Consider the following 12,539-nt stretch of genomic DNA (forward strand, 5'->3'; position numbering starts at 1 on the left):
CACCACCGGAGCCTCCACCCCTGCGAGCGTGACGTCGGTGTAAGAAACAACAACCTCATTGAAGTTTACGTGTATACTCATGGTTTATGCAATGTCCCAAAAGGATTACTAAAATTTGAAATAAGAACCAACACCCGGCGCTACAGCTATAAATTAAAAAACATGCGGTACAACACATGCGACAACACTTTTTCACTTCGAGTCACCGACATGTGGAACAGCCTAACAGGTTGTCCCGCTCCGAGTATGAACGCGTTCAAGAATAGACAAATAAAGCTATGGTGAAATATATGTTCAGACTTGAAATACCTAGCACCATAGCAAACCCTGTGGAAGTCTAGTAGCTATTTCAAACTACCGTCAGTTTTGCAAAGATCAAATCAAATGACCTGTTTTTAGATCTCCTGTGAACAAGTCACGAAAAGGGGTGGATAGCTAGAGGTCAGCATAGCCCAAGTCCACAGTGCGATTCATAAACCTTCCCGAGCGTAACACAGCCTGGCATCTTCACGGCTTTTGACACAAAGCGCCCCCCACAACAGCGCCGTTCAGTCACAGGCCGTAGCGCATACAGGCCGGAGCTCAACTGGCCGGAGTGCAACAGGCCCTACCGCAACAGCTAATCCTAACGTAACCTAACCTGCGCCGCCTGTTGCCGCGTTGCGGTAGGGCCTTTTTCGCTCCGGCCAGTTGCGCTGTGGAGCAGTAGCTGTGTTGTGCAAAGTGGATTTACTGTTAGCTGGAGTTACATGCAGCTCATTGGTCTGAGGCTATGTGTAGATATTGCATGCTGATGGTTGGCGTTAGGCCCAGGACCTGTTTACGAGTTAATTTTGTTACCCACGGCTGCGCTTCCACGAAAAGTACAAGGATTGGCGACGTGCCACATCAGGCCTATTTATTCTTCAGCACCGACACCATTATGATATGAATATGATATTAGATATGATATGCCGCCGGTTTACAGCATCACACAATTTTCTCTGCTAACTAGGGCTTGAACCCAGAAAACGCAGTTCTAACATTGCTTCCTTGGACCTTTTCGCCACAATTTTTTTTTCAATCAGATCTCTGGGTAAGATTAAGAATATGACAGAAAGTATGTATTTTCATGTTAACTGACTAAAATAAAATACACTTAACTCTTTCTCGTACTGTTATAAGTCGAAAGTCTGAGTTATAATATCACCAAGAGTGAAGATATCGAAGAGGTTGCCATTCAGATCGATATCGAGGAGGCTGCCATTAAGTTTGGCACATACTGTAATTGTGGCAGTGAATTGGCGGGTTTGAAGCCAAGTTAGCTGCAAACTTTCTGATTCTGTTATGTCTATAATCGATGACAGGCCAGACATTTAGTCTTGAATGCTGAAATCATTATATTGTTACTTCAATGAACTAAAATACCGGCTTGCATCAGTGCACTTCTAAATTTACAATGTCAATTACAACTTCATTCATGATAAACTGGATCATATTATCTTGTCAAATCACACAGACGTGTTTGAAAGATAAAAATGTATGTTGACATATCTCAAAATCTTGTAACAATTTCAAATAAATAATGGGACCTAAACTATCTTATGATTGTACAAACGAATTAGTAATATAGAGGGAAATAACACACTTGAAGTTGAAGGTCTAAAAAAATTTCCGGCAGAACGTATAGAAAATGAACAGCCGTTTCTTCCGGTTGTACCCAGAAATTGGGTTCCTCGTGCCATAAAATTTGAATTTTATATAATTACTGGCACTGTTTCATGCTGGCTTTGTAAATATAATGACCAGCATTGGTGAAAACGATTCCAATGTTTCGAAAAAGCCATGTCGATCATGCATGGATTTCAAATCATGGATGAAACAGCAACGTCAGAGCCAGACTACTACATCTGGTAAGGTAATAAAAGCTAAAATGTGAACAAGTATACATGTTAGGATTATTCTTAAACCATTTGTTGTCTGATATAAGGCATAATATGTAACAATATCTGTAAATAACCATGATATGCCTCATTAACATAGTGAAATTCTAGGAAGGGAGGTACTTACGGCGCTCCACCTTGAGTCCCTTTGCGGCTTCACACTCCCTTGTGATCTTGGTCGAGCACTCCGGCTATTGGCAAGTGGCAACTTATGGCGGACTGGTGGTCTAAACACAGCTCAGTCTAAACCCAGCTTGGTCTTGCACTCTTGCCTAGTGGAGTTTTGAAATTGATTTAAATAAAAAAATAAGATTTGAACTGTAAAATTGCTTTATGTTCTGCTGGTTGCCAAATTCCATCAGTGATTGAAAAAAATGACATTGACTTACTTTCATTGGTTGCCAAGTCATCTCTCTGGGCCTAGGCTCCCTTCCCTGAGTTCAAGTTCCATAATCCATCCTAGGTTTCCCTTTCAAGCTTTATGGTTTATGGCATTCATGCCACCGTTGGAAAAGAATGTCACAAATCACTCACTGTCTCACAATCACAATCAAATCAATTGAATGGCTTGTCACAATCAAATCTATAATTCACAAGCAAATATCACAACACGGGAGTTGAGAGATTGTTGTCAAACCACAAACTGTCACAAACCCATATCCAGGATGGTGCAGCGCGTACGCCGGAGGCTTCAACGCAGCGACGCTGAGTGTACGCCAATAAAACAATGAGTGTACGCCAATAAAACAAAAAAAAATCAAGGTATTCCAGGTAAGTATGTACGCATACGCCAGGATGAATTATATGCTATGAAACTCTGGAATCGCTAAATTATACTATTTTAGTATGACAGGCAATGTCTACCAAATCTTTCCATGCGGTGGTCCGGTGGAACGATTCTAACAAATATATATTAATTATTTCCCGATTGTATTTATTTACGTTGTTTCTTTTTCTAATGCTTATGAACATTTTTTATAAATTTGAATTGCGTAAAGGCTTTGCTGCTTGATGAAATTATTGTATGTATGGATTTTCGTATTTTTCTGTAATACAGATTCAAGCATTGGCACAGCACAGCAGTAGCAGGAGAGAGATTTATTAGCAACTGAGATTCGTCTAAAAATAAAAAGAAGGAAATGAATGGAACACAGAAGAAAGATGCTGTTGCAAACAAGCTGATCATTCATGGACTAATGTTAAAGCAAAATGAAAAAGGTATCTTTTTATAGGAAAAAAAACACTGGAAAGAAACAGAGTGCTTCCTCTCACTCGTCCACTTGCGATCCAGGCGTTTCAGCTCAGCCAACAAATGGACACTGTGACATTAGATTCCTAGGCTACGACGGTCGACAACTTTGCTCACGTCGTATCGAGTAGCTCGAGCGTCAACAAAAAACGGGCCGCGATTCGTATCGTAATCAAAAAACTTGTTTTGTCTTAAATAATTGAGACAAATCTTGTCTCGTCTCGTTATGTCTCATTTCAAATCTGTCTGTCACGTCCTGGTTCATAAGTAACTGGGACACAAGTTTTAAAGTCCGGGACAGAAGTCTTGTCTCGGTTCATACGTTTATTCCGGGACAAATTTAACTCTCTGTCCCGTTATTTTTTTTTTCCTGAAATTTTCTCATCTCGCTTCGTCTGTCCCGGTTCATTTCGAGAAAATTATTTGGGGACGCAGGAGTCTATTGCTAACTACTAAAGTACCCAGTGATTAGGTCGCGTACCATATTTTTCAATATATAAATATTAATAATACCTTATTGCCTCACTGACGTTTCTCATAAGGGTTTCACTTCGGGTTCTGGAGATATTTTAGAAAAATAAAATATATCATAAACTACTCAATTGATTACAATGAAACGTCACACATGAATTTATAGAAGCCTTCCAATTATTATGTGGTCGTAAGAAATTCTTGCACTTCGACTTCACTGGTAATTGATAGACTAAAATGGCCTTAATTTGAAGCAAGCCTAAAATACGAGTTTCTCATACTATACTCCTTTGCAGATTTTAACAAAACTTTGGACATTCATTCCCCATCATCTTCCAACGATGTGTAGGTCCTAAAAATCTTTCTGAGTTCGACTTCCTTCACGAGTGCAGAGCTGTAAAATAAAAGTTTTCGTTAAAAATAATAGCATACTGACATGCACACTACAAACGGGTAAGAGATAATTAATCACCGCTTGTACACTTTTGGGATAATTTTTTGGGACTGTTTCTTTTAATTCAAAAACGATTTTGATCTAATTAATGACAAAGTTATTTATTACCAATACACTCTGGCGCGAGCGTTGTCCGAATTCACTCTCTGCTTCATTTCGCGTACTACCACGCGCAATCGCTACATTAGGTATGCGCGTAAAAAGTGCGTACACTTGGTTCTTAGCGGGGCAAGTGAAAACGAAACCGACCGTAAAAATTCTGACAGTGCTCGCAGGTGCTCATGATTAATAATTAGTTTATTTTTTAATTTAGTTATTATCGGTTTCAATTTGACAGTCAGGCGTGAAAAATCTGCTTTGAAAAGCAGTACCCAAATTGAATCCCAAAAGGGTCCAGATGGTATTAAATATGTGGTTAGTTACCTGCAGCTATAGGAGCTTTGCTTTAAATTATCTCATTTTCAAGCGTTGACCGGATCGTCGAAGTTAAATACAAATATTTTTACGACGGAATTGTCATTGAAAGTCCTATAAATATATGTCAACAGTCAATTGGTTTAATCCGAATCTGTTCTGTGGTCTGGAAAATATTTTGGGCCTACTAGCCTACTAGGAATCTGAAGACTGGCCGGAGAATTGTCCTATTGGTGCAGATAATTGTCACCCAATTTACACTTGGCAATCATGGTCTACTCAGAGGTGGTGACTCATACGCACTACGTCGTGTTTCTTAATTTAAGATTGTCTAATGGAATCTGGGGGGACGGTGAGTTCAGCCGGCATGATAAAAAAAATTTAACTGTTAAACAAGTGACCATAACCAGATCAGTGTTTCTACGTAGTTGAGTGATGCCCTTCCTCTCAAAGCTACTTCTTCTCACGTGTTACAAATTTTCGACAAACGTAACTATTTTTATTATCAAAATATTTTTTTAGCTCTTTGCCAATTTGGCGCCCTTTTCGATCAAGACAAGCATTTGATAGATTGATCCATTACCGCTTGCGCACTTCGTAATGCATTATCTAGTTTTTTTATAAACTAAAAATTTGATTCTCACTAAGGAAAGAGGAAATATCAACATAATTTCTTATAAATTTAATTTAATTTAATAAAAAATGAGAATACTTCCTGCAAGATGCAGCTGCTTGTAGTGGTTCTATAAAGGCGATGTGTAGAGCAGAGATTCTCCAATCGCAGCAGTGGACATCGGACTTTGTTTTATCCCCAGCCGACATAAGGGCTACCGGTAGTGTGTTTCGGCATCTATAATGGGCCACAGAATCTGAAACAAAAAAAAGTATTAAAACATTTAAAATCTTAAATACCATAAGTGTATCTATATTTTTTCAAGAAATTCATGTGTTAGCTAACAATTTCTATTTGTACTACCATGCCCTGCGCTCGCAGCCCCAGAAATGTATAACGCCTGTATTGTATGAGGTAGTGGCGGTACCGCCATACGCCGCTGGCTCGCAGCGCCGACATTTTTCCTGATGTACGTTGGGTGTCTGCGCCAAGTGCACAAATTTTTCCTGATGTACGCCGGGGGTGTACCCCAAGTACACGAATTAGTCCTGATTTACGCCAAGGCGTACGCCGGGGCAAGTTCTCAGAGCCTTGTATACGCCAGATTAATCCGCGGAAAACAGCACCATCCTGGGTATGGTCACAAACGTTTTGACTCCTTGCCCATGCTGTCGGCCACACTCAGGATGATGTATGTTTTCGGCAAATTTTCCCGCGCATTTTCACTTTTTTTAAGCTATTGCTGTGGACAGTTGGCGCAATGTAATGAAAATTGATTATCTTCGCTCACGTGTTTGCGCTATCCCGGTCATCAATTCTACGTCGCGCTGCCGCGCACGAGCAGTTTGTGGAGGAACAGACGTAATACTCACATTACTCAGTAGTCAGTACAGTATGCCTTTAATTATCTTTCAATAATATATGATTTTTCTTGGTACGGAAATTTGGTGAATGAGAAATCTAGAACTTTATTTTAGAAGAAATTTTCTCCAAAGTCATATGGCAACACTGAACACCGTCTGTTTACATTTCGTATGTAATATGTATAACAGCCGCAGTTTACGATTACCGTACGTTCCGTATCTGACAAGGCGGACAAGCGGAAGAGTCAGAAGTAACCCGGACATGTCTTACATTTTATTATTGTCAGTTCGACTCGCGTAGTCAATATACTCGCGTATATTGTTGACTAAAATAGTAGAACTATTTTCACGGCGCATTTTTTTACCAGCATAGTACGGCGCACCGCGCAGGTCGTTAAAATGACAAAATAAATTCCCGCGCACCTGGCACATCTTCCTGACCATGGGCTGTCGGTTGCCGCTACGGCGGCCGGCGGCACTACCTTGTTTGGTTTCCAGAGGCACGGTTCTCAACTGTCATCCTGTAATGAATATTCATTGCATTTTCAGATCTCCTATCGCTATCTGTGATTTTTTTTCTAGAATATAATTTATTCTATCCTATTATCAAAGTTGTCTTTAAAACCACATTACATGGTTACATATATAACTTTAAGAATAAACTTTAGGTTAAATAATTTGCCATCAACTGGATACCTTTGGATGAAATTTGCTCCATAGTTGCTTCTTTATTTATATTATCTGTATAAAATATTCAACATAATTTTTCATTAACACTTACAAAGCCAATTTTGTTGAGTGTACTTATCTTTAACAACACAGTAGACAATAGCATTGCAACCAAAATTATCGAATTGTAGGTTGTTTTTTTCAGCTCATCCAACTACCCAGAAACTGGAAATTTTAAAAATTATGCTCTGGTGTACCTCCTGTTCTGTGGTTAGCTTTGCCAAAGATTTACAAATAACTAAAGTGCAGTAATTTTAGACCTAACGTGCTGGCAACATCTTCTGAAGGCGTAAATTTGGCCACTGATGCATAGCCACAAATCTTCAGATATTCACCCACTTTCTGCACCCTGGTATAATCTCTATTGCATTTGACTTCTGCTTAACAGGGTTGGCGATTTTTTTGATTTAAAAAAAAAAAATCAAAAAAATCAATAATCAATGATTTTTTTTATTTTTTCATGATTTTTTTTATTTATTTGATTTTTTTTATTTTTTCAGCTTTTTTGTATTTTTTGAGGTGTTATTTTTTATGTTGCAATTATCCTACTAACAATAACAGTATATGGATCATAATGGATGGCTAAAAAGGCCACTTATTGCCTCCAATAATGGCCAACAGGCCAAGGTGGTGTTTACCACTTAGGGCTTTTCGGGTAAACAAATATTGATAAGTCTATTAATTAGCTTTGTAAAGTTTGTATGGAGCAAGGTAATGAGCTAAATATTGACCATTTAACTGGCTTCAATATACAAAAACACTTCAGAATGCAGATCTTCTAGACATTGAAGAGTCACATAACAGATAGGTAGCTGATAGCACAGTGCACAGCACTATCAATAGATCTACTAGTTTTATGTCCTATAAATCTACCAGACTCTACCTTCTATACTCACTGACTAGTAGTGACTGAGTGACTGACTGCACTATTCCCATTTAATTCAGACCAATAAACCAATACTAAAAATAAACAACGATAACCAAACAAACCTCATACGACTTGAAACGAGACTTGAGTTATGAGAAAAGCTAACACTGTTTGAAATAAACATGTGCACAATTCAAATATTTTATATCCATTCACTGCATTTAATTATTTTATATATCGTCTTATAATTGTAATTGTTTCTAGTTTTAAATTCAAACATTTAAAGATTGAAATTAAATATTTCAATTAGAATACTCGTATTAGGGTGGAAAATCTTTCTAATTGCCTAAAAGTTCAATACAATCTCAACCTCTCAATATACAGGGTGGAGCAGAACCGATTGAGTAGTTTTGAGGTAAAATAAAAGAGTAATGGAAGTACATAAAGAAGGTTAGCATAACATACCATTTAGAATACTTATGTTTCGAAAACAATATCTGGAAGATGGGGGCTGTTAGCTGCAACACACTGTTGGAGTCGTTCTCAGAGGAGGGAGTAACCATGACAGTGAATTCCGATTGCTATGCTGCAATGTTGCAAAATTTCTTGCAGCCCATGATGGAAAACATTGTTGAAAATGAAGCATTGAGAGACTGTGGTTCCAGCAGGATGGGGCTACAGCTCACACAGCTCGAATGTCACTCAATGTTTTGAAACGCATGTTTCCTGTAGGTCTGGTGTCTCTAAGGGGTGATTTACAGTGGCCTGCGAGGTCACCTGATTTGAGCATTTGCGATTTCTTTCTTTGGGGACATCTAAAAGAAAGAGGTTCAGAAGTCGCCCTCACACCCTACCACAGCTAAGGGAACGGATTATTGCAGCAGAGATTACGGCCATACCTCGCCATATGTGTGAACGTGCTTTAGGAAACTTCTGAGAACAACTCCAACAGTGTGATGCAGCTAACAAACCCCATATTCCTGATATTGTTTTCAAAACATAAGTATTTTAAATGGTATGTTATGCTAATCATGAGGAAAATAAACTTTCGTCTTAATGTACCTCCATTACTCTTTTATTTCGCCTCAAAACTGTTCAATCAGTTCTGCCCCACCCTGTATAAGCTAGCTAACACATTTAAATTGTATATTGTAATCAATATATAACAAATAGTCAAATAGTTAGACTACTTATAGCCTTATAAGAATTAGCTAAGGTACTAGCTACGTAAAATGTATTGCACTCTTGATGGCTCTGTACCAAAAACATTCCATTTATTGGAACCTAATACACACTAAAGGCAACAAGTTTATATACCAATTTGTCATTCATAGTACATTTATACTAAACCATGATTAACAATACCTCAATATAAATTAAAGACTGTCACTCAATATTTTTAAATATATGAAAAAATCAAAAAAATTGAAAAAATCAAAAAAATCATGATTTTTTATAAAAAAATCAAGTGATTTAATCACATGATTTAATCATTTTGATTTAATCATTGCCAACCCTGCTGCTTAATTTTCCAGAATGGGTAGTGGTCTTGTCAGACTGAATTAGAACTGCATAGTTTCTTCAAGAAAAATGTACAAAAATATAATCACATGATTAATTGCTATGAAAGGGAAGAAAAATATTCTTATTGCTATTGCTCTTTCTTAGGTAAAATAGGAGATTTGGCATAATATGTATGCATGGCTGGGCAAATGAGTTTTGTGCTCTTGTATGGCTTTATATATTCTAAAATGGGGTTCACAGCTCTGATAGATATTTTCACTCTAGCAAAGCCATATTTATGGTAAATTATGTAGGTAATAATCTAGTACTATCATAGCCCCTTGAGTTGTCATAGCAATTATGTTACATGTCTTAAAAGGAAAAAATCTTTCAATTATGCAATAAATAAAAGATTTCTAGTAATACCCATGCAGTTTTCTTGTTGCTATATTGTGATTGAATCCTGTAAATTGAAGTTCTGACAAGCCAAACTAAAAAAATGGGCAAAAGAGACAAAAATAGAATTTGAATGAGATGAAAATGCCTGTGCATGTGGACAATTTCACCTTACAATATATACCTATGTTAGGTGCAGAATTTTGATGAATAATTAAGTGGAAGTAAATTTATCAAATCCACTTAACTAAAGTTTTCCATTTATCATTTCATTTCAATGCATAATTTTTTCCATTCCTTACTTGAAGACACTATTCATTAATTTAAATGCTGTGTATAGCAATTTAAATTATTGATTAGGATTTTCAGTACCATATGGTCTGCATGACAATATGTTCATAAATTAAGCTAGCTAAAATTTACAGGATAATGCTGCAAGTGCCTCATCATCTTCGGCCAACACTATTCCTACTTCAGAGACCTCTGGAAATGACAGTCAAAAAGATGAGCCAACACTCTATGGTAAACACCAAGAGCATATAGATAACTGAACAATTTTCTTTTGTGATCAACAATGTGTTTCATAAGAACAAATATATTGCTAAATTCAGTATAGTTTTAGTTAGCTTAATATGTCTAGTATTGTAATAAAAAGAAGTCTTGCCTCTGTGTCCAGGTATGGCTGCTAAGGAAGGCTGCCCTGCTGATGTGATGTCACTAGGTCGTGGTTCGTGGCGTCTGCTGCACACACTTGCTGCTAATTATCCTGATGCTCCAACTGAAGAGGAAAAACAAAATGTGACGCAGTTCATTGAACTCTTTTCTAGGGTCTATCCGTGCCCTCCCTGTGCCCAGGACTTCAGGGAATGGTAAGTAAAATGTTCGGTGGCACTTTAGTTGATCAGCAAAATAGTGAAATTTTGGTTAAACATTTTGTGTTTCCTAATGTTTCAAGTTATTACTGTTTAAAATTTATTTCAAATATGGGAATTCTAAAACTTTGAAAAATTGATTTGAAAATAAAAATTTATTAATTTGCAGTTACTAGACTACAATATTTTCACTCTTCAGTAACTTGGTAATTTTAATGAAAGCTTTAATATGAATACCATTTCAATAATTCAGTTCATTTTTCACAGACGTTTTTGTTAGAGGTACAAGCGTTAATATAACATGATATATTTGTAATATCATAATATGTTAATTCTCAACATACAAAATGAGGAAGAAACAAGATTTTCTACCACCACTTAAATTTTCAGGCTGGGCAGCAATCCTCCGGACGTGCGGTCGGGGCCGATGTTGTCGCAGTTTTTCTGCAGAGCGCACAACGAAGTCAACAGGAAATTGAACAAGAAGGAATTTGACTGTAAACTTGTGGATGAGCGGTGGAAGCTTGGCTGGAAAGACGGTTCTTGTGGATAGATTTATTATGTACTATATGTCGAAACTATGTGGGAATGAAAACAAAAACTCTGGGTTCTGCTAACAGTAAACGGCCGAAGTATATATATATATTTAGTAATCTGTGATAACCATTTTCTTTTTAATGTGAATCACTTGTAAAAAGTAAAATATACTTTCTTGCTTAATACACTATCATCGAAATATTTCTTGAACTTTGTTACTTCATAAGTTGCGATGGTTTTCCACAACCTATTGGTTAAAGCACGTAGCACTTTGAAAAGCACGTGCATATAATATGTAGCTTTCATACAACTGGCGGTACGATGCATTCTTGCCGTCAGTTGTACTCTGGCACGAATGCTTTCTTATTTTCCCCCCGTTTGTGAGGTCGCGAATTCTTATCTTGCGAATTTACGTCAAATTCATGAAACTGACAGGTGCGTTGGCAGCAATTATTGTCTAAGAAACAAAACTATTGATACACATGGAAATCGTTTTAATAAAAGTCAATTCTTCAGTTTTCAGAATTTCATTAGTAAGTTTCATACGTTAAAACTTCTTAGTTAAATACTAACAATAGTTTTTTTCAGATGATTGTTGAATGTACCGTATGTTTTAAAGCTTGAATCACTGTAAATAATGTTACAAATATTCGTGGTATAATCTAAGAAGGTATTTTATTCACAAATTTTGGTTCAATAATTAGTTCATGAATCTGCTGAATCTTTCTGACTGAAAGCCACTTGTCATTTGTTATACCAGACCAGTATATTTGTTAAACCAGACTTTTATTTTCGTCATTGTATTTTGTTTTCCTGTTGTGTGGGCAGGTCTATGGCGAATTAAGTAAATTCTCAAGCTGTCATCGCTGCACTCTCTTTATCCTCAGTCTAAGTGGCGCAATTCCTTGGCCGTCCAAAATGACCAGGAATTTTCACCCGTCCAAATGCCGAGGTCCGTCCAAAGGCTTTATTCAGGTAGCGCTGCAAATTTATTTATTTGCAGCTCGACCGTCCAGGTCGTGCTGCAAGAGTATCCGCAACCGCAACGCACATAGAGCATCCTCCTGACCACGCCTAAAAACTGCTAGAGTGAAGTTCATTAGAAGGAACATGGATGTACTGAATTTAAAATACATCAACGTGGAATAAACTTTCTCATGTTATCAATGATCCGAAAAGTTGATGATGAAAATTCAAGCGATAATGAGGCTTTGATTACTACTGGGAAATGAAGCTCACGTTCGTTCCTAAAAATGGCGTTTGGAAACTTGAAACACTCATTATTATAAGAGATGTAACTAAGTTGAGATTTTTGTGGTTTTTAACCCCTGTTTGATGGAAACGCACGATTATATAGGATATTTTGAAATGGGAACATCCCGATCTGCGTAGCAGTAGAGGATTAGGGCTACGGTAGCACTTGCTCTAGAATGTGGATACCAGCCGGTGATGAGTTGCCGTCTAAATTGTGGTCCATTTGAGGCTGTGGTAGTTTTTATATTTTTTAGAGGTTATGGAGGGATGCTACGAAAAATTCTATGTTTATCAATGTGAGAAACGTATGCAAAGAAGGTAACATTCTTTTCGGAGGCATATTTATTATGTAGAGTAATATGGGAAAAAATTTGTGAACTACTTACGTGCATTT

The 12,539-nt window shown here is 37.2% G+C and overlaps 1 protein-coding gene across 1 annotated transcript; it reads left to right on the top strand.

Annotated features, from left to right (window-relative positions):
• The first annotated feature begins 1,679 nt into the window (after window positions 1-1,679).
• LOC108667969 (FAD-linked sulfhydryl oxidase ALR) lies at window positions 1,680-11,754 on the top strand. The gene is made up of 4 exons (XM_018155083.2): window positions 1,680-1,897; window positions 9,908-10,004; window positions 10,159-10,351; window positions 10,745-11,754. Exons 1-4 carry the CDS (start codon window positions 1,781-1,783, stop codon window positions 10,905-10,907), a joined length of 570 nt encoding a protein of 189 aa, XP_018010572.1. The 5' UTR covers window positions 1,680-1,780; the 3' UTR covers window positions 10,908-11,754.
• The last annotated feature ends 785 nt before the right edge of the window (window positions 11,755-12,539 follow it).

Source organism: Hyalella azteca, unplaced genomic scaffold (genome assembly GCF_000764305.2).
Source record: "Hyalella azteca isolate HAZT.00-mixed unplaced genomic scaffold, Hazt_2.0.2 contig1933, whole genome shotgun sequence".
NCBI classification, from domain to species: Eukaryota; Metazoa; Arthropoda; class Malacostraca; order Amphipoda; family Hyalellidae; genus Hyalella; species Hyalella azteca.

Coding starts and splice junctions, on each gene's coding strand:
- LOC108667969 (XM_018155083.2), top strand. CDS start 1,781: ATGACCAGCATTGGTGAAAACGATTCCAATGTTTCGAAAAAGCCATGT. Junction 1,898..9,907: donor AGACTACTACATCTGGTAAG/GTAATAAAAGCT, acceptor TAAAATTTACAG/GATAATGCTGCAAGTGCCTC. Junction 10,352..10,744: donor GCCCAGGACTTCAGGGAATG/GTAAGTAAAATG, acceptor TTAAATTTTCAG/GCTGGGCAGCAATCCTCCGG.